Below are 22,436 nucleotides of genomic sequence, written 5' to 3' on the forward strand. Positions count from 1 at the left end.
TATTCACAACATCTTAATTATATACGTAAAATAAGACAACCGAAACATGTCGAACCCCAGAAGCAAAAGCTGAGATACAGATGAAAGGCTGCTGAACACGGATGCACAGCAGACGAGGAGGAGCTCGGTGGATAGATTCATGTTTATATAACTGCTCGATCATATATTAAGTCAGAAGTAGGACTTCACTTTCCAAGGATCAGGTCTCCAGAGGAAACGCCTCACTCCAGCTGACAGAGGTGAACATTCAGGATGAGGGGAGATACCAGTGCCACACCAGCACCATCAGTGAAATGTTCATCATCCTGAATGTGGACGGTAACAAAACTCTTTTTAAAAAGAGAGGAAAGACTAAAGCTGCCACGTTTACAGCCTACGCAAGAAATTGAACCACAAACAACATCTTGAACCCGTATTATTAACTAAATAATTATAATAGTCTGAGTTGTTACTACAATACCTAATCAGTGATGTGGTTATTCAGCATTGTCATTCCCAAATCATATGACCTCTGACCTTTGACTCATAGTTGTTAAAGTGTGTCAGAGGAATTCAGCTGAGAGCCAAAGGGACTTTCTGAGGTTTGAAGCCCCGAGGCCTGTCTGTGACACCAGGACTGATCCAGAGTCATTTTTATAACACTTCAAATACATAAAGAATACATGACATGTTACATCATTAATCATTATCTGTATTTAGAAATGCTTTGTCAAAACACTAAGACGAATGTTATATTTTACTGTGGTCAGATTCAGATTCAATTTTCAGAAAAGGAAAATTGTGACATGAAAATCTCTTTCTGACTTCTTTAGAAATATATTTTTCTTTTGGTTTTTTTTAATTCTTAGAGGGGTTTTTTCAGCACCAGTCCGTAAAGTTAATCTCCAACAAGTAGGACAAAGGATCACCTGCAGCTCAGACGGGATCTACCCTCACCCTGAGCCCACCTGGTCCACCAGCCCTTCATCCAGCATCACCACCAACAACACAACAGCCCAATAGACTGAGCAGCAGCTTTACAGCATCAGCAGTTCTCTGATACTTCCAAACAGTGACATGGATCTATATTACATCTGTGCAGTCAGCACTGGCAGAAACAGGAAGAGAGCAACCTTCAGAAAAAGAGATTATACATCCATCCATCCAGTGGAACATTTTCATCAGATCTTTACAGGAGATTCGATCTGAACTCTGTGGAGTCTGATCTCAAGGGTTTTAAGTCTGACACTGAAACCAGAGGATCTTTCTGTCTCTCCAGACTCACTGTGATCCAGTGATGGGAGTGATTTCAGCCCTGAGTGATCACGCTGATGTTTGCACAGAGCAGACAATGAGGTGAATGTTTTGGCACATTGGTAACAGTGAAACAGTTTATTAGTAACGTGGAATTGTTTGTGTTTGGAGTATGAACTGAGATTCCTGAAGCTCTTGTCACACTGGTCACAGCTGTAGTTTCCTTCCATGTGTGTATGTTCATGATAGATACGACTACCTGGATGTGAGAAGCTTTTTTCACAGTGTCTGCACTTGTATGGTTTCTCTCCTGTGTGGATTCGTTTGTGTCTTTTAAGGGTGACTGCAGTGATGAAAGATGCCCCACACTGATCACAGAGGTGCTTTTTAACCCCGCTGTGAATCCGTTCATGTTGTTTTAAGTAACTTGATGTGGGGAAGCCTCTCCCACATTCTTTGCAGTATTTCAGTTTGTCTCCAGTGTGTCTACGTTGATGTATTTTTAGGTCAGCTTGCCAACTGAAAGTTTTTCCACAAAAGTCACAATGAAAGTCTTTCCCACCACCACGGTGATGACAGGGTTGAGAACTGGATCCATCTGTGTCGTTCTGCTTCTAAACAAAGACACAAAGACAGTGTAAGTCAGTCCTTCAACATTTTTTTCCTGAACGTCGCCTGAAGGAAAGAGCATCTCTGCAGACGTCCAATTACATTTTACTGTTTCAGTTAACACAGATAAAAATATAAATACATACCTCACAGTAACTGCACTTGTAGAGTCTCTTTCTGGTGTGGATCTGTTGGTGTCGTCTTAGGGAATGTGGAGATTGAAAAGTCTTCTCACACAGGTCACATTTATAAGGTCTCTCATCAGTGTGGGAAAACATGTGTTGTTGTAACTGTTTGTTGGTTATAAACTGTTTGCCACACTGATCACAGCAGTACACATCATGTCCGGTGTGAATGCGTAGGTGTCTATTTCGATTCCGTCTATGGCTGAAAGTTTTTCCACAGATGTCACAGCTGTATGCCTTAATTCCAGAGTGGGTAACTAGATGACTCTGTAAGCTGCTACTGTGAGTAAAAGCTCTGCCACACTGATCACAGCTGTACGCTTTAACTCCACTGTGGATGAGTTGGTGTGTTTTTAGGTAACCCTTCAAGGAAAAAGACTTTCCACACAAGTCACAGCTGAACGGTCTCTCTCCAGTGTGGATGACCTGATGCTGTTTTAGATTACCCTTCTCAGTAAACTCCTTCCCACACTCGTCACAGCTGTATGTTTTCTCTCCCTTTCTTCTGTGAGGTTTGTCGGCCTCCTGAGAGCGCTGACTTCTCGCTCCATGTTGGTCCTGCAGTGACAGAGATACAAACAGAGGCAGTGAGTGAAATGCAGTCGTGGAACAAACTCAACCTTCAAACTCCCTCCATTAACACTAGTTTTAAACCTGAAGGTGGAGTGTGGCACCAAACACCTTAAAGGTCTCTTATCCCCACCTACTGGTAGTAGTAACACATTACATCCAACCTGCTGTTAAAAATAATTCATGACTGTTCAAACGTTTCACTGTAGAAAACATTGGATTCATTTTTCATTAATGGCAATTAAATGACCTTCATTTTCAATCTATATTATGGCATTTCGTTTTTCATGAGCAAAAAAAGCTCAAAGGGAAAACATACACACTTAATGTGTTTACTGCCTGATATCGGGCTACCGTTGTGGTACTTTGAACGCGTTTTTGCAGTGATGAACCAATATTAAGTCTATTTATACAGCAATGATAGCAATAATATTATTAGTAGTAATAATAAAATTCCCCAGCATGTATTTTATCCTGTCTTCCTTTTTTCGCCCCAACCGCTCTCTGCAGATGGCCCCGCCTCTCTGTGAGCCTCATTCTGCTGGAGGTTTCTTCCTGTAAAAAGGGAGTTTTTCCTTCCCACTGTCACCAACGTGCTTACTCAAAGAGGGTCATATGATTGATGGGTTTTCTCTGTATGTATTATTGTAGGATCCACATTACAATAAAAAGCACCTTGAGGTGACTGTTGTTTTGATTTGGTGCTGTATAAGTAACACTGAATTGAATTGAAAATGTAATTAATACTACTAATAATAATAACGAATAACAATTGCTTGTGACTTCTTAATGTTTGTAAAAACCATTTAAAAATACATAATAAAATGCAACACAGTCATATAACAGGTTGGGAGGATGAGAGTTTTAGACGTGACTGATTATTTGGTGAAACTGTGATATTTTCCTCACCTCCTGTGTTGAGCTCATTGTTTCCTCTGTAGTGACTCAGCTGAGTCCAGATGGCTGAAAATGTTCCTCTGCTGCTCCGTCAGACTCTTCTCCTCCTGCTGATCAGCTGGGACACAAAACAGATCTTTGTTAGGCTCCACACTGCACTGAAGAGTCAAAGTGTCTCATATGTTCATCTGACAACACAAAGTACAACTTTCACTCTGATTGCTTGTAGAAATCTTGTGAGACGTGTTGTGCTGCAAAGTGAGGAAACTCTCACTCACTTATACTTCAGGAGGAACTTTGTGACATTGGCTCTAATATTCTAAGCAGCCCTTTACTATGACAGGGCCAGAAAGTCCTATTTGAAGGTTTGGGAGAAGGACCATGTTAAAGGTGGATTGGGGTTTATACACTTTGTTATGATACAGGTAAGGCTGTAAGAGCCTGAGAAGGTGTCCTGAATGAAGCTCTAAAACCAGTTTTCAGCTAACGACTCTGCTTCAGTCTGGAAAACAGCAACTACAAGTTTAAAGACCATTAACAATTCACACCCAGCAACAGCCTGAACAGCTCCTCCTGTGGTTTCCACAAACAGGGACAGACCTGTTACTCCCCCACCCCACACTTTCAACTCCTTCAGCCCCCCAGTTCCACCCCCCACCCCAACCATTCATAATAACAGAGACCCACACCTGATCACCACTTCACAAGTCTCTCCAGCCCCCATGGTGCCGCTCTCCAAACTCCACCATTCCCCAAACTTTGATTCTGTTCATCTGGACGTAGCTTTTTGTGGGAGAAACGTTTCGTCACTCATCCAAGTGACTTCTTCAGTTTCAGCTGACTGCAGGTTTCCCCAATCTTCAACAGTGCATTTACATAATGACTGAAACTAGAACCACTGAAGGAACAATGGGCTGGGAGGTCAGTTATTGAGCATTAATATGCAAATCCTCATGATCATTGATCAACAACCTCTGATCACTTGCAGTGACTCCCCAACTCTCTCTGAATGGTACTCATGGCCATTGATCAGCGGTCTTTGATTAATGAGCTTTGATCAGCGGTTTCAGTGCTTTCCTTCCTGCTTTGACTGCAGCTGTGTTTGACACAGGAAGACATTTTTACATTCTTCACGATTATACTTTATTCTTTTTGGGGGAAGTGCAGCTTTAAACCTTCACATGATTCAAGTCAACCCAACAAATCAATCTGAACGATCACAAGTGGGAAAAACTTCTGTAGATAAAATAAAATAAAAATTCAATCCACAACGTGATTAAAAACATGATTCTCCCAAATCACCAAGAGCTGCACATTAACCACCACAATATATTTTATTCTCTGTGCTTTCAAATATGAACACTGTTTACTTTCATCTCTGTTTCATTAGTTTTTGTTAACATCTTCCTGTGCATCACTTTACAGCAGCCAGACTCATTAAAATGAGACTTTGTAGGAGTTCACTTCCTCTCATGTGTTCATCCACAGCAGCTGGACAATAAAGTTTATTGTGACCCTGATACTGCAGCAGATCGCTCTCATCCATTTCCTGTTATCACTTCAAATAGAAATGAGGCTGTAGAGGTTTGGTGCAGGCAGAAAAACAGCTGCAGGGACAATGAAAAGACTTTTCTGCTCCAACTTCTCCCAGCATGCTGAGCTAATGATTAGCTGGTGTTTTTCTCCAAACACTCTCTCACTCTTCTCTCAACGTGTTCACAATAAACTGAGAACAGACACCGAGGAGAGCAGCAGAAGACCTCATTCAGGAGCTAAACTCAACATGAACTGAACTCACAGTAAAGTTAGCTCGGTGCTTACCTTTAGATGAGCCCACAAACCGAGAGAAACTCCGCGATGAAGCTGCAACTCTTTCCAAACACAGGAAACAGATCAGGGAGCAGAGACCCACGTGGTTCACGCTGATCTCAGCTACGATCCAGGAGACAAGGGTGGGCAGATCGATGCAGATATCGATCCAAACGGTGGTACTACTTTAGTCTCTTTGAATGAAAAAACAGCTCTGTGCCAACGCCTCCTCTCGTGGAGCGTCCTCACTTTGCTCCGCCCCCTCCTTCTTTACATCGTTTTTTTGGCGGTTGTCAAACAACAAATGATGAATTACCGCCACCAACTGGTGTGGAGTGTGAACTGGAACGTCGACCCTCAAATCCTCCCATTTTACTCTTTTAAAAACTGGAATAAGGCCTGATAACTTTCACTTCTTGAGCCCTTTTGCAGTAAATCAATAAGATTCAGTTTCATTTTTATGTTACTGAGGTTTTGGATCAGTTACCTTCTCACAGTGTAATATAACATGCTCTACAGTTTCTTCTTTTCTCTTTCTTGAATGATTTGAATGGAGGTTATAATCCACCATCACTGAACTGAAGAGATCTCTAAGTAGGAAGTCATCAGTTCAGTTTTTGATCAATTTCAGGGTATTTTATTTTACTGGCGAAGTTGTTTTGGTGATTTTAGGTTTTCTTAGTGGTTATATTAATGTTATGAAATTGTATTTTATTTATTAATTCATGTATGTATTTCCTTTTAAATATAGCACTAATTTACAATGGGAGTTTCCAAGTTGTGTTATTGCTGGGTAAATGTCATTTAGAGATTTGTAAACATATTCTAATAATATCTTTAACAGGAGTGACTGATTTTAAAAATTGGATTCTTTATGTCTGTAATATTTCATTAATCTCTGTTACTCTGTTATTTCTCTCCATACTCAACCTTGTTTTTCCCTATAAAACAGTTATACATCAAATATTATAAATCTGAATTTGACAAATATTTAGATCTTCACACATTTCAGGGTCCAAGTTTGGGTTGACTGAAGTGTTTGCTTTTATCCCCACAACTTCCTAAACATTTTACTGTTATACATAAACAGAAACGAAAAATCTAAAACATGATATATGCATTACTGTCTTCAGCCTCTAGGGCTGATTATCAGGAAGTACATTCTCCTCCGATAAGCAGCTAAAAGCACTTCTCTAACCAAAGGCTGCAAATAGACAACATAAAAGTTTAGAAACAGTAAAACAGATTCACAGAAGCCACAATGATATTAAACATACAGCACTGACAGTGATGACAGAAAACATTACAGGTGAGTTTCAAAAACAATAACACAAATACAGGGTTGAAGTTTATGAAACTGATGAAAGATTTTATTACCTTTTAAAATACTAGTACTATTTAAAATACAAAACCTGAGAAACACAGAGGAAAGGCTGCTGAACACAGATGCACAGCAGGTGAGGAGGAGCTCGATGGAAATGAGGAAATAATGCTTGAACACAAATTTTGTTTTGCTGGAAAACTGCACAACCCAGCGCATTCAGGACTTCAAGAACACAGAGCACACAGTCAACACTGAACTCGAGTCTTTACAGTGAGAAAACTCCCACTTTGGAACTAAAAGAACAAAAATGCTTGATTCATCATAATTTCCTTTATACATTTCAAAATATCAGCTAAAGAGAATAAATAAATTAAAATGCTGCACATTTGGCAGACTAACATGTTAAGATTATTCAAAAATCAAATTTATGTTTTTTATAACATTAAATGTAAAGCTTCAAATGGAAGTTTTTCTAAAGTTATTTCATGATATTTATATTATGAAAAGCAGTTTTGACATTTTAAGTTTTTCCCATTTTCAGATAAAATAAACACGCACAAAACAAAAGCAAACAACAAGAACACAAAGCTGGAAAACCCACCCGATTGACCAAAAGCAACTCAAAATACTCCCACACAACAGAACCTCCTCTATTCCTCGCTGGCTCCAAATCTCTCAGCAGAGGCGGAGGCAAACTTTACATACACCCAGGGTTTAACCCTAATTCGGGGGGGGGGGGGGGGGGGGGGATTTTGAAATGACATAAAGATTAATAGGCTCTGTTTCAAGTTTTGTTCAAAAAAGAATGACTTCATATAGGGAAAAATATATATCACATGTGCAGGACACCTTAAACTAGTTTTTTAATTAAGCAGCAAGGCAGAACAAAATCAGGGCTGCATCAAGACACGAGGACTAAACCCCAATTCAACCAGACCCAGAACTGATCCAGAACTAAAAAAGGACTACAACAGTTCAAAATCAGGACTACTGAGGACTTAACCAAGACAGAACCAGAATCAGAACTAGATGATAGTAGCACTAAAAAAAAAAAAAAATCATCATAGACCTGCACTACACTTATTTTTTAATTCTACCAAAGTCCACTATTTAGATTGAGAAAAGTTTATACAATTATTTAGCCTTGTGGTGCAAACAAGCCTGCAGAACTTAATAAATGTCAAATTTTAAAAATAGCAAACCTAAAGAGAAACAGGTACGAGATACACGAGTACCTATGAAACTGTGATACTTTTGGTAAACAACTGTTTTGGAGGAAGGAAGGTTCAGGGTTTCAGTAGTCATCATTATGGGCTCATCCGATTAGAATGAGAATAAGCAGTCATCAATCATTTGCAGGTTTTGTCGTTTTATTGTATAACAGGTAAAGGAAAGAAAGACACACATGGACTGCTCTCTCTAAAAAAGACAAAGTACGATTTAAATAACTCCAAATGATACATGAACTCAGGAGACTCAAAGAGAAACTCACCTCAGCTGCCACCCCATGTGGGAGTGAAGAAAGAGTGAGGGGTAGGTGAGTGCAGTCCTTATATAACGAGTGACAGGTGAGTGCAATTAAGGCCAAGCACCACACCCAATCAAAGGTGAGGAAAAGAAACAAGGTGCATCTGGTGAAGTGAATGTTCTAAAAGGTGAGCCTTTACAACACAACCATTTGCCTAACATGTGTGTCTCACCTGCTCTTGTTCCATCTCTGTTCTGTCCTCATTCTCTCTCTCCCTCTCTGTTCCTCTCTCGCCCTCTCTGCTCCTCTCTCTCTCCCTCTTTGTGCTGACGATCAAGCCAAACACCAACATCATCAAATATACAGTTGAAATCAGATATTTACATACTCTTCAGATCAAAACACAAACACTTTTTTAATTGTAACATCAAATCAGACTAAATGTTTGTTTTTTTTAGATTGATAAATATAAAAAACATATTTGTTAACTTTGAGAGTAAAGAGAGAAACTATCTGTATTTCTTAATTGTAAATGGCACCAAAGTGTATTCAAAACTGAGCCACATTTATGGAGCTCCACAATTCTTTTCCAGGTGTTTTGGTTGACATCTCTTGATTTTCCCATGTCACAAAAACAGGCTCTGTGTTTTGCCTTATATGCATCCACAGCTGTGCCACCAGTTTACTCACATGGACTCTACTAACCTATCAGAAGCTTCTTCAGCTCAGAATGGAATCGTCTGGAGTTTTCTTATTAATTAACAATAAACTTAGTGTATATGTACTCCTAAATTTGATGAAAGTGATAAAAACAGCTCTGTCTCTCTTTATTCTGACATTTAACTAATTCAAAAGATATTTCAATATTTATCTATCCAAAACAAAACAAGTTTACTCTTAATTGATGTTGTACAGTAAAAAATGTTCTTGTGTTTTCCATAAAGTGTATGTAAATATCTGGTTTCAACTGTGAATATACTGCTGTGTATTGAAGTTCCTCTTGTTTTGCATAGAAATATACTGAACAACATGCAAAGCATAATATATAAAATACTACCAGAGTTTTTTCTTTGAAAGAAGCTCCTTATGTCTATTCTTGTATATCAGTGCATTACTGAAACAGATTTATTTAGCCGTGGAGGGAAACAACTGAAAATATGAAATAAACACACATGTAAGCTGAGACTCTCTAAAGAAACAGCATTGTTGTTGTTCTGCTTTTCATTTCGCTGTTTGTTGAGTCACTTGAAGAACAAAAGATTGATGTCAAACGGATCACTTGACCCATATTACGTTATAACGTAATATGGGTCAAGTGATCCGTTTGACATCAATCTTTTGTGATACACCATCATATTTACATTATTTGTACAGTATGAATGATTTTCTTTGGTACCTGGTCAAACTTAAGCTCTCCTCTGTCTACCTGGCTCCGCGTTTTCTCCAACAGGCAGCAGCTCCCCTGCAATTCCCACAGTGTGCACTATGTGCTTCGAATACTGTGTGTAGTTTTTGTTTTATACAGTTGCCAGCCAGGCATCTAACTATGAAACAAGTACTCTCCAAAAGACCCCGGGCTTCTGAAAAAACAACTCGGGCTTAAGCCCAGTAAGCCGCCACCCCCCCGCTCCACCACTGCTGGCGATGTTTCCATGAACATACTTTTCAGCATGTCTTTATTGACCACTTTTCACACACGGTTGCTGTACGCATACAGCCGACTGTAGCTTTTTAGCTCACAGCCTGACACACACCAACACAACAGCATAGATGGCCCAGACAGGCCGCGAGGCGGGATTGCGGGTGCCGCTCAGGTGCGTCCGCCTCCCCTGCAGCGGCGCTGCAGACCACGCCCCGCCACACACATTAACCAGGTAAAATACATATTTAGGCAATATCTATTTTTCTTTTTCTTTTTTTTTAGCAACATAGTCTTTTTATTTCAATATCTTTTAAAGTCAGGTCAAGGCTCCAAAAGCCCAAAGGCGATATAAGGGTGGCGTCTCACAACAGTTTTTGTTTGCTACATGGATCATTTTATTTCAGCTGGGGGTTTTTCCTTTTGTTATATTTCTTTAAGAGTTCAAAATGTGTTAATTACAGAAATAAAATGTAATTTTCTCTGTAGCACTTCATGGATTTCATAAGCAACACACTTAAGTTGTTCACACAAAGCATAACAGTAAAAAACAATATATACAGTGTTATCTTCATTTCAGATGTTAAAAAGTATTTGCGGATCCCAGTGTTTTCTTTTGCGTGGAAACCGGGTCCAAATGGCTCTTTGGGTGTTAAAGACTGGTCAAGACTTAATTAATTACTTTCTTGAGCCTTGCAATTAGACCCTTTTCACCAGCCTCAGCTTATAGATAATGCGAATCACTCAGGACTCGCTCACCTCCTCCCTCCTGGTTTACAGCTTCTTCTTCTTGGTTGGCAACCAATGTTAAGGCGCATTACCGCCCCCTGGCTCACAGCTCAGTGGACGTTTAGAAAAAAAAAAAAGTACACACATATAAACACCCAGCACGCCCCTGCGGGCGGTTTATCCTTCAAGCTCGGGTCCTCTACCAGAGGCCTGGGAGCTTGAGGGTCCTGCGCAGTATTTTAGCTGTTCCCAGGACTGCGCTCTTCTGGACAGAGATCTCCGATGTTGTTCCCGGGATCTGCTGGAGCCACTCACCTAGCTTGGGAGTCACCGCACCTAGTGTTCCGATTACCACGGGGACCACCGTCACCTTCACCCTCCACATCCTCTCGAGCTCTTCTCTGAGCCCTTGGTATTTCTCCAGCTTCTCGTGTTCCTTCTTCCTGATATTGCTGTCATTCGGAACCGCTACATCGATCACTACGGCCGTCTGCTTCTGTTTGTCTACCACCACTATGTCCGGTTGGTTAGCCACCACCATTTTGTCCGTCTGTATCTGGAAGTCCCACAGGATCTTAGCTCGGTCATTCTCCACCACCCTTGGGGGCATCTCCCATTTTGACCTCGGGACTTCCAGGTTATACTCGGCACAGATGTTCCTGTACACTATGCCGGCCACTTGGTTATGGCGTTCCATGTATGCTATATATATATATATATATATATATATAGTGCCAAGAGTGAACGAGACATCGATTCACTGATCCACACTACCAGGCTATACAGCAATGACATTGGAATGTCGTTCGGACTGGAGAAGTGTAGTCGGATGGTAACAAAGAGAGGGAAGGTAGTCAGAACTGAGGGGATTGAACTACCAGAAGGCAACATTGCAGACATAGAGGACAGTCACAAGTACCTGGGGATCCCGCAGGCAAATGGGAACCATGAAGAGGCCGCTAGAAAGGCTGCAACCACCAAGTACCTGCAGAGGGTCAGGCAAGTCCTGAGGAGTCAGCTGAATGGTAAGAACAAGATCCGGGCCATCAACACATACGCCCTGCCCGTGATCAGGTACCCTGCTGGGGTAATAAGCTGGCCAAAGGAGGAGATAGAAGCCACTGACATAAAGACAAGAAAGCTCCTGACCATGCATGGAGGGTTTCACCCCAAGTCCAGCACCCTGAGGCTGTACGCTAAGCGGAAGGAAGGGGGCCGGGGACTGGTGAGTGTCAGCACCACAGTCCAGGATGAGACAAGGAACATCCAAGAATACATTGGGAAGATGGCCCCAACTGACCGAGTGCTCAGTGAATACCTCAGGCAGCAGAAACCCAAGAAAGAGGAGGGAGACGAGGAACCATCATGGAAGGACAGGCCCCTGCACGGTATGTACCACCGGCAGATAGAGGAGGTGGCTGATATCCAGAAATCCTACCAGTGGCTGGACAAAGCTGGACTGAAAGACAGCACAGAGGCACTAATCATGGCAGCACAAGAACAAGCTCTGAGTACAAGATCCATAGAGGCTGGGGTCTATCACACCAGGCAAGACCCCAGGTGCAGGCTGTGTAAAGATGCCCCAGAAACAATCCAGCACATAACAGCAGGGTGCAAGATGCTAGCAGGCAAGGCATACATGGAACGCCATAACCAAGTGGCCGGCATAGTGTACAGGAACATCTGTGCCGAGTATAACCTAGAAGTCCCGAGGTCAAAATGGGAGATGCCCCCAAGGGTGGTGGAGAATGACCGAGCTAAGATCCTGTGGGACTTCCAGATACAGACGGACAAAATGGTGGTGGCTAACCAACCGGACATAGTGGTGGTGGACAAACAGAGGAAGACGGCCGTGGTGATCGATGTAGCGGTTCCGAATGACAGCAATATCAGGAAGAAGGAACACGAGAAGCTGGAGAAATACCAAGGGCTCAGAGAAGAGCTCGAGAGGATGTGGAGGGTGAAGGTAACGGTGGTCCCCGTGGTAATCGGAGCACTAGGTGCGGTGACTCCCAAGCTAGGCGAGTGGCTCCAGCAGATCCCGGGAAAAACATCGGAGATCTCTGTCCAGAAGAGCGCAGTCCTGGGAACAGCTAAGATACTGCGCAGGACCCTCAAGCTCCCAGGCCTCTGGTAGAGGACCCGAGCTTGAAGGATAAACCGCCCGCAGGGGCGTGCTGGGTGTTTTTTTATATATATATATATATATATATATATATATATATATATATATATATATATATATATATATTTGAGACATTTAAGGAAAATACTAATAAAATAAAAATAAACGAAATAAATATTCCCTTTAGAAATTTTTTTGCTCCATAAAATAGTTGTTTTCTTTTAGAATCACGCATCTTAGCAGTAGGATATACATGAAAAGAGAAACAAATTAAGTGTTTGAGTGAAAATGTACATTTTTCCACTCTATGGTCAACTGACTCAGTGAATCAAACGACTCAAAGAAACCGATTCACTTTGGTGAGTGACTCATTAAAACTCGATTCAGTAAAAAGGAATCGAATTTACTATCACTATGGCTGTATCCCAATTCAGGGTCTGCAGCCTTAAAGGCCGCATTTCAAGGCCGATTACGTCACAGCGGCGCGCCGAAGGCTGTCCCAATTCAAAGGCTGCTCGAAATGTGGCCCTGAAATGCGTCCTTCATTTCCCTGAATTTTAAGGCTGTGGCAGTGTAGACTTTGTGGCCCAACATATCCCAGAATGCATAGCGCGGCGATGGGTGTGGATAAATTTGCAGAAAAAAACGGCGGATGAGGGGCGGCCAAAGAGTACACTTTAAGTACTGAATATTATGTCACTTATTTATGTGCAAATGTTTAATAACGAAGAACATTAAACATTACTGTTGGCCACATGTCGGCAAAGTTATGTGACATTAGTGACGTTTGTACTAACTTGGTTTTAAAGCCTTTACTTTAAAATATACGCCGTTCAATAGCTGAGCTTAATCTTACAGAGAATGATCAAAGCTCATGTAGAAACAAACAAACAAAAGATTTTCTCCTTCATTTCTGTCAAACAAAGCTGTAGGACACGATTCCAGTGGTTAGTATCATGGTTGCTAGGCAACCTGGGCAGCGCAACGGAGGCTTTTTTTTTAAAACTTTATTATTAAACAACAGTATCAGCGCAACGGAGGCTAGACCGTCCCATTTAACAAGCCTCACACTTTCGGCCTTGGTCTTTGAGTACGCGGCCCTTGAGGATCGTTGAGGCTGCATACTTTAAGGCTGCAGACCCTGAATTGGGATACAGCCTATTGCTCACTTGCTTTGCTTGACTGAGGGGACTTCCTTTTCAATAAAGTTTTTTTTTTCAAAATAAAGGCGTTTCTAAAGTGCATTACTTGGAGCAACCACAGAGGATGTTGTAAACACATAACGAATAACAACTGATTGAGAATGATATTTAAGTGATACATTTTACAACTTTTAGGAATAACAGAACAGTATCAATAATTAATTAATGTGTCATAAATATTTATGTAATTAATTATTGCCACATTTAATTAATTATTTAAGGGTGTATTTAATAAATTCGTTATGGCAGTCCTGGCGTTCCATAAGATTCAAGAATTACAGGATTTCTGTTAAATAAATCATGTTTACATGAAATAAACAGAAAGGAGTTGTGACAACAAAATCTCAGCAAACTATCTACTGGAGCGGTAGGTCACTGAAAGTGATCCACTTACATTTTGTTAATTTGGTGGAGGTTTGTTTGTTTTGTTCCTGTGAAGAAACGTGTGGTGGACTCGGCCACTGTTTGCTGATATTTCTTAAGGGGTGTCGCCAACTTGTAAACAGGTAACTGAGCAATACTTATGAAGCCATGTGGGAGGAATATTCCTGCTGCGGTCAGTCGTTCAGTGTAGGGGATGTCCTGTTTTCATCCTGTCTCCCACTTACAATTAGAGATAGGCAGTAACGCGTAATCCGATTACTTTTTTCAAGTAACAAGTAAAGTAAGGGATTACTATTGCAAAAACGGTAATTAGATTTCCGTTACTTTCCCGTAGGAACACTGCGTTACTAAAACCGTGTTTTTTATTTTGCTAGAATGTCTCATGACAGTGACGTAAGCAAGTGCGACGTTCGTGACAACAGCTGTCTGCAGATCAACAATGGATCATATATCGAGTGCTGAGAGAGTATGAGCATGCAGCGTTTAAAGCGTGGAAGTACTGACTTTACTTTGAGTTTGATTCCATAAAAAGTGACAAAAACATTTGTGTCCGCTGAGCGTGGGAAGAAAACTTATTTTTACAGCGGGAAAAAAACCCCCTAAACTTCCAAGCAAGCACCGTGTGCGCTACGACGTTATTGGAAATTCACAGAGAAACTCGCGGATTCTTTCACTGACCACTGCGGCTCTCCTGCACCAGAGCACACCTCCGCCTACCCAACTCCTGCTTTACAGGTGAAAATAGAGCAACAGGACCGCTAGTCTTTGGTTTTATTTATTTTCTGCTTCACTCACATTTAAGGAACCTAGGATCTAATGCCAAAAGGACAAACTATAAACAAAAGAAAACACAGAGCGCTGTGTCATACGATCCAGGACTGTGACACCGTATTTAATAAAATCAAGTTTTTAAATTGTTTTAGGTGCTACTGTTACGTGTTTGATTCTATTTTGATTTAACATGAAACCCTTGTTAACTGAATGTGCCTACGGCTCCACCCTATTGAAATAGGTACCTCCCACAGGTCGCACTTATTCCGCCAACGATGTGGAGAACCAGTTGTTTTAGATTCGGCAAAATCAAGGCACTCAAAAAGATCCTCTGGAAAAGATTAAAATTCTTGGAACAGAGTTTAATACACAGAATTATATCAACAGGAAGAAAATACAGTTCTTCTTGCCTTCTGGCAGCTGAGGTGAGAAAAAACAATCCCAGGTGGCAAAAACTTCATTAATATAATTGTAGATAATATTTGACCTAAATATGCGGGTCTTGTGATTTTAAACATGTAGGTTAGATGCTTATCACAGTGATTCCATTATATAACCACTCCAGTGTATGTATAGTGTATACATGTCAGTATAAGTCAAGTGTATACAGGTATATATGTCATACAGTTGCAGTGGCCTCATTGTTCTGACAAAGAAAACAAACCTATCGACTACACTACACAATGGAAACATGGTAACAAATAGGGATGGGAATCCTTTAAGTTTTATCCGATACCGGTGTCAAACTGGATATTTTGAAAACGTGCCGGTGCTGAAACGGTGCTCGAACCGGAGGTTAAAGAATGGAAAACACAAACTTTGTACAAAAACCTCTTGTGTTTTTATTTTTAGCAGTCTCTTTTTTTCTGCAAAATGATAACCAAGTTAGCCTTTTCTGTTGATACAACATACCTCCTTTGGTTGGAACCGGTGCTACACTGGCAGGGCTAGAGGCCAGGACTCCACTCTTCGGGTTCTTGGGGGATATTGCTAACTCCGGGTCCGATAACAGGCACCACATCTGCAGTAGATGTGCTCGGTGTGAGGTCTTGCAGCAAGCTATCAAATACGGTGCATTTTCTAGCTTTTACAAAAACGCTATACATCACCAGGTGCTTCATCAGATTCAAGGTGTTACCTCCTTTGCACAGTATCACCTTAAAGCACTTGTTGCAGACTGCTGAGTTTGCATCTTTTGCTGTGAAGTACAGCCAGACCTTTGAGTGCTTCGCCTTGGGCATTTTTAATCTGTAGCTCTGTTGCAGGGTGTTTTGGTACCATTCTTTATTCATGGCTGTGTTTTGGGGCAAAATTGTGAGCCGACTCCCTTGGATGAGAAGCAACCCCACACATGAATGGTCTCAGGATGCTTTACTGTTGGCATGACACAGGACTGATGGTAGCGCTCACCCTTTCTTCTCTGCAAAAGTCTTTTTCCCAGATGCCCCAAAACAATCGGAAAGATGCTTCATCTGAGAATATGACTTTGCCCCAGTCCTCAGCAGTCCATTCACCGTGTTTACATGTTTTTCAATAAATTAAATCATGTTAACATGAAATGAACAGAAAAGGAAAATTGTGACAACAAAATCTCTTTCTGACTTCTTTAGAAATATGTATTTTTTCAGCTCCAGTCCGTAAAGTTAATCTCCAACAAGTAGGACAAAGGATCACCTGCAGCTAAGACGGGATCTACCCTCAACCTGAGCTCACCTGGTCCACCAGCCCTTCATCCAGCATCACCAACAACAACACAACAACCCACCAGACTGAGCAGCAGCTTTACAGCATCAGCAGTTCTCTGAAACTTCCAAACAGTGACATGGATCTATATTACATCTGTGCAGTCAGCACTGGCAGAAACAGGAAGAGAGCAACCTTCAGAAAAAGAGATTATACATCCATCCATCCAGTGGAACATTTTCATCAGATCTTTACAGGAGATTCGATCTGAACTCTGTGGAGCCTGATCTCAAGGGTTTTAAGTCTGACACTGAAACCAGAGGAACTTTCTGTGGCTCAGTTTTGAATACACTTTGGTGCCATTTACAATTAAGAAATACAGATAGTTTCTCTCTTTACTCTCAAAGTTAACAAATATGTTTTTTATATTTATCAATCTAAAAAAAACAAACATTTAGTCTGATTTGATGTTACAATTAAAAAAGTGTTTGTGTTTTGATCTGAAGAGTATGTAAATATCTGATTTCAACTGTATATTTGATGATGTTGGTGTTTGGCTTGATCGTCAGCACAAAGAGGGAGAGAGAGAGGAGCAGAGAGGGCGAGAGAGGAACAGAGAGGGAGAGAGAGAATGAGGACAGAACAGAGATGGAACAAGAGCAGGTGAGACACACATGTTAGGCAAATGGTTGTGTTGTAAAGGCTCACCTTTTAGAACATTCACTTCACCAGATGCACCTTGTTTCTTTTCCTCACCTTTGATTGGGTGTGGTGCTTGGCCTTAATTGCACTCACCTGTCACTCGTTATATAAGGACTGCACTCACCTACCCCTCACTCTTTCTTCACTCCCACATGGGGTGGCAGCTGAGGTGAGTTTCTCTTTGAGTCTCCTGAGTTCATGTATCATTTGGAGTTATTTAAATCGTACTTTATGTCTTTTTTAGAGAGAGCAGTCCATGTGTGTCTTTCTTTCCTTTACCTGTTATACAATAAAACGACAAAACCTGCAAATGATTGATGACTGCTTATTCTCATTCTAATCGGATGAGCCCATAATGATGACTACTGAAACCCTGAACCTTCCTTCCTCCAAAACAGTTGTTTACCAAAAGTATCACAGTTTCATAGGTACTCGTGTATCTCGTACCTGTTTCTCTTTAGGTTTGCTATTTTTAAAATTTGACATTTATTAAGTTCTGCAGGCTTGTTTGCACCACAAGGCTAAATAATTGTATAAACTTTTCTCAATCTAAATAGTGGACTTTGGTAGAATTAAAAAATAAGTGTAGTGCAGGTCTATGATGATTTTCTTTTTTAGTGCTACTATCATCTAGTTCTGATTCTGGTTCTGTCTTGGTTAAGTCCTCAGTAGTCCTGATTTTGAACTGTTGTAGTCCTTTTCTGTCTCTTCAGGTTCACTGTGATCCAGTGATGGGAGTGATTTCAGCCCTGAGTGATCACGCTGATGTTTGCACAGAGCAGACAATGAGGTGAATGTTTGGGCACATTGGTAACAGTGAAACAGTTTATTAGTAACGTGGGATCGTTTGTGTGCAGAGTATGAACTGAGATTCCTGAAGCTCTTGTCACACTGGTCACAGCTGTAGTTTCCTTCCATGTGTGTACGTTCATGAAGGTTACGATGACTTGAATGTGAGAAGCTTTTTTCACAGTGTCTGCACTTGTATGGTTTCTCTCCTGTGTGGACTCGTTTGTGTAATTTCAGCCCACCTTTAGAGGTGAAGGATGACCCACACTGTTCACAGAGGTGCTTTTTAACCCCAATGTGAATAAGTTCATGTTGTTTTAAGTCAGTTGGTGTGGTGAAGCTTCTCCCACATTCTTTGCAGTATTTCAGTTTGTCTCCACTGTGTCTACGTTGATGTCTTTTTAGGGAGCCTTGCCAATTGAAAGTTTTTCCACAGAGGTCACAACGAAAGTCTTTCCCACCACCACAGTGATGACAGGGTTGAGAACTGGATCCATCTGTGTCGCTATGCTTCTAAACAAAGACACAAAGACAGTTTAAGTCAGTCCTTCAACATTTTTATCCTGAAGGTCGCCTGAACTACAGAGCATCTCTGCAGACGTCCAATTACATTTTACTGTTTCAGTTAACACAGATAAAAATATAAATACATACCTCAGTAACTGCACTTGTAGAGTCTCTTTCTGGTGTGGATCTGTTGGTGTTGTTTCAGGTGATGTGAGGATTTAAAAGTCTTCTCACACAGGTCACATTTATAAGGTCTCTCCTCAGTGTGGGTAAACATGTGTCGTTTTAACTGCCTGTTGGTTGTACACTGTCTGCCACACTGATCACAGCAGTACACATCATGTCCAGTGTGAATGCGTAGGTGTATATTTCGGTTCCCTCTCTGGCTGAAGGTTTTTCCACAAATCTCACAGCTGTATGCCTTAATTCCAGAGTGGGTAACTAGATGCCTCTGTAAGTGGCCACTTTGAGTAAAAGCTCTGCCACACTGATCACAGCTGTACGCTTTAACTCCACTGTGGATGAGTTGGTGTTGTTTTAGGGAACGCTTCCAGGAAAAAGTATTTCCACACAAGTCACAGCTGAACGGTTTCTCTCGAGTGTGGATGACCTGATGACGTTTTAGTGTAGACTTCTCAGTGAACCCTTCCCGCACTCGTCACAGCTGTACGCTTTAACTCCACTATGGATGAGTTGGTGTGTTTTTAGTGAACCCTTCTCAGTAAACTCCATCCCACACTCGTCACAGGTGTATGTTTTCTCTCCCTTTCTTCTGTGAGGTTTGTCGGCCTCCTGAGAGCGCTGACTTCTCGCTCCATGTTGGTCCTGCAGTGACAGAGATACAAACAGAGGCAGTGAGTGAAATGCAGTCGTGGAACAAACTCAACCTTCAAACTCCCTCCATTAACACTAGTTTTAAACTTGAAGGTGGAGTGTGGAACCAAACACCTCAAAGGTCTCTTATCCCCACCTGCTGGTAGTTCTAACACATTATATCCAACCTGGTGTTAAAAATAATTCATGACTGTTCAAACACTAAAATCATGCCCATCCCTCCTGCTGTACACAAACATTAAGACTAGCATGCTAACACACTCAGAAAAGTAATAAATGTTTACCAGGTCTGTACTTTTTTTTATATTTCACGTTGCTGTTTCCTATTAGATATTTTTATAGCGGTGCAACGACTCAAAAATAATTCATGACTGTTCAAACATTTCACTGTAGAAAACATTGGATGAATTTTTGATTAAAGGCGATTAAATGTCATTCATTTTCAATCTATATTAATAGCATTTCAATTTCTATGAGCAAAAAAACTCAAAAGAGGGAAAATATACACACTTAATGTGTTTACTGCCTAATATCGGGCTACCGTTGTGGTGCTTTGAACGTGTTTTTGCACTGATGAACCAATATTAAGTCTATTTATACAGCAATGATAGCAATAAAATTTTGGGTAGTAGTATTACTACTAAAAATATTAAAAATAATAATAATGTACTTCCACAACATGTATTTTATCCTGTCTTCCTTTTTTCGCTCCAACCACTCTCTGCAGATGGCCCCGCCCCTCTGTGAGCCTCATTCTGCTGGAGGTTTCTTCCTGTTAAAAGGGAGTTTTTCCTTCCCACTGTCGCCAAAGTGCTTGCTCAAAGAGGGTCATATGATTGTTGGGTTTTCTCTGTATGTATTAATGTAGGATCCACATTACAATAAAAAGCACCTTGAGGACGACTGTTGTTTTGATTTGGTGCTGTATAAATAACACTGAATTGAAAATGTGATTAATACTACTACTAATAATAACGAATATCAATTGCTTGTGACTTCTTAATGTTTGTAAACACCATTTAAAAATACATAATAAAATGCAACACAGTCATATAACAGGTTGGGAGGATGAGAGTTTTAGACGTGACTGATTATTTGGTGAAACTGTGATATTTTCCTCACCTCCTGTGTTGAGCTCATTGTTTCCTCTGTAGTGACTCAGCTGAGTCCAGATGGCTGAAAATGTTCCTCTGCTGCTCCGTCAGACTCTTCTCCTCCTGCTGATCAGCTGGGACACAAAACAGATCTTTGTTAGGCTCCACACTGCACTGAAGAGTCAAAGTGTCTCATATGTTCATCTGACAACACAAAGTACAAATTTCACTCTGACTGCTTGTAGAAATCTTGTGAGACGTGTTGTGCTGCAAAGTGAGGAAACTCTCTCACTCACTTATACTTCAGGAGGAACTTTGTGACATTGGCTCTAATATTCTAAGCAGCCCTTTACTATGACAGGGCCAGAAAGTCCTATTTGAAGGTTTGGGAGAAGGACCATGTTAAAGGTGGATTGGGGTTTATACACTTTGTTATGATACAGGTAAGGCTGTAAGAGCCTGAGAAGGTGTCCTGAATGAAGCTCTAAAACCAGTTTTCAGCTAACGACTCTGCTTCAGTCTGGAAAACAGCAACTACAAGTTTAAAGACTCCATCAACAATTCACACCCAGCAACAGCCTGAACAGCTCCTCCTGTGGTTTCCACAAACAGGGACAGACCTGTTACTCCCCCACCCCACACTTTCAACTCCTTCAGCCCCCCAGTCCCACCACCTCCACCATTCCCCAAACTTTGATTCTGTTCATCTGGACGTAGCTTTTTGTGGGAGAAACATTTCGTCACTCATCCAAGTGACTTCTTCAGTCTCAGCCGACTGCAGGTTTCCTCAATCTTCAACAGTACATTTGCATAATGACTGAAACGAGCACCACTGAAGGAACAATGGGCTGGGAGGTCAGTTATTGAGCATTAATATGCAAATTCTCATGAACATTGAACAACAACCACTGATCAAAGCTCACTGATCAAATGCTGTGATTGCAGCGACTCCCCAACTCTCTGAATGGTACTCATGGCCATTGATCAGCGGTCTTTGATTAATGAGCTTTGATCAGTGGTTTCAGTGCTTTCCTTCCTGCTTTGACTGCAGCTGTGTTTGACACAGGAAGACATTTTTACATTCTTCATGATTATACTTTATTCTTTTTGGGGGAAGTGCAGCTTTAAACCTTCACATGATTCAAGTCAACCCAACAAATCAATCTGGACGATCACAAGTGGGAAAAACTTCTGTAGATAAAATAAAAATTCAATCCACAACGTGATTAAAAACATGATTCTCCCAAATCACCAAGAGCTGCACATTAACCACCACAATATATTTTTATTCTCTGTGCTTTCAAATATGAACACTGTTTACTTTCATCTCTGTTTCATTAGTTTTTGTTAACATCTTCCTGTGAATCACTTTACAGCAGCCAGACTCATTAAAATGAGACTTTGTAGGAGTTCACTTCCTCTCATGTGTTCATCCACAGCAGCTGGACAATAAAGTTTATTGTGACCCTGATACTGCAGCAGATCGCTCTCATCCATTTCCTGTTATCACTTCAAATAGAAATGAGGCTGTAGAGGTTTGGTGCAGGCAGAAAAACAGCTGCAGGGACAATGAAAAGACTTTTCTGCTCCAACTTCTCCCAGCATGCTGAGCTAATGATTAGTTGGTGTTTTTCTCCAAACACTCTCTCGCTCTTCTCTCAACGTGTTCACAATAAACTGTGAACAGACACCGAGGAGAGCAGCAGAAGACCTCATTCAGGAGCTAAACTCAACATGAACTGAACTCACAGTAAAGTTAGCTCGGTGCTTACCTTTAGATGAGCCCACAAACCGAGAGAAACTCCGCGATGAAGCTGCAACTCTTTCCAAACACAGGAAACAGATCAGGGAGCAGAGACCCACGTGGTTCATGCTGATCTCA

General features: G+C 41.1%; 1 protein-coding gene across 1 annotated transcript; it reads right to left on the bottom strand.

Annotated features, from left to right (window-relative positions):
• Positions 1 to 1,160: 1,160 nt before the first annotated feature.
• On the bottom strand, positions 1,161 to 20,684 carry LOC146702183 (uncharacterized). Its single transcript, XM_085468908.1, has 5 exons — positions 20,583 to 20,684; positions 19,340 to 19,451; positions 18,784 to 19,271; positions 1,989 to 2,615; positions 1,161 to 1,847 (listed from the first exon to the last, which is right to left on the bottom strand). The coding sequence occupies exons 1-5, from the start codon at positions 20,598 to 20,600 to the stop codon at positions 1,161 to 1,163; spliced, it is 1,932 nt and encodes a 643-aa protein (XP_085325034.1). The 5' UTR covers positions 20,601 to 20,684.
• Positions 20,685 to 22,436: the final 1,752 nt, after the last annotated feature.

The sequence above is a fragment of the Copadichromis virginalis genome, linkage group LG9 (genome assembly GCF_057382275.1).
Source record: "Copadichromis virginalis isolate Kocher_CV1m ecotype Utaka linkage group LG9, C_Virginalis_male_GT1.1, whole genome shotgun sequence".
Classification (NCBI taxonomy): domain Eukaryota; kingdom Metazoa; phylum Chordata; class Actinopteri; order Cichliformes; family Cichlidae; genus Copadichromis; species Copadichromis virginalis.

Coding starts and splice junctions, on each gene's coding strand:
- LOC146702183 (XM_085468908.1), bottom strand. Junction 2,616..18,783: donor GAAAGAGACTCTACAAGTGC/AGTTACTGAGGT, acceptor GCATTTCACTCA/CTGCCTCTGTTTGTATCTCT. Junction 1,848..1,988: donor ACAAGTGCAGTTACTGTGAG/GTATGTATTTAT, acceptor GTCTTTGTTTAG/AAGCAGAACGACACAGATGG.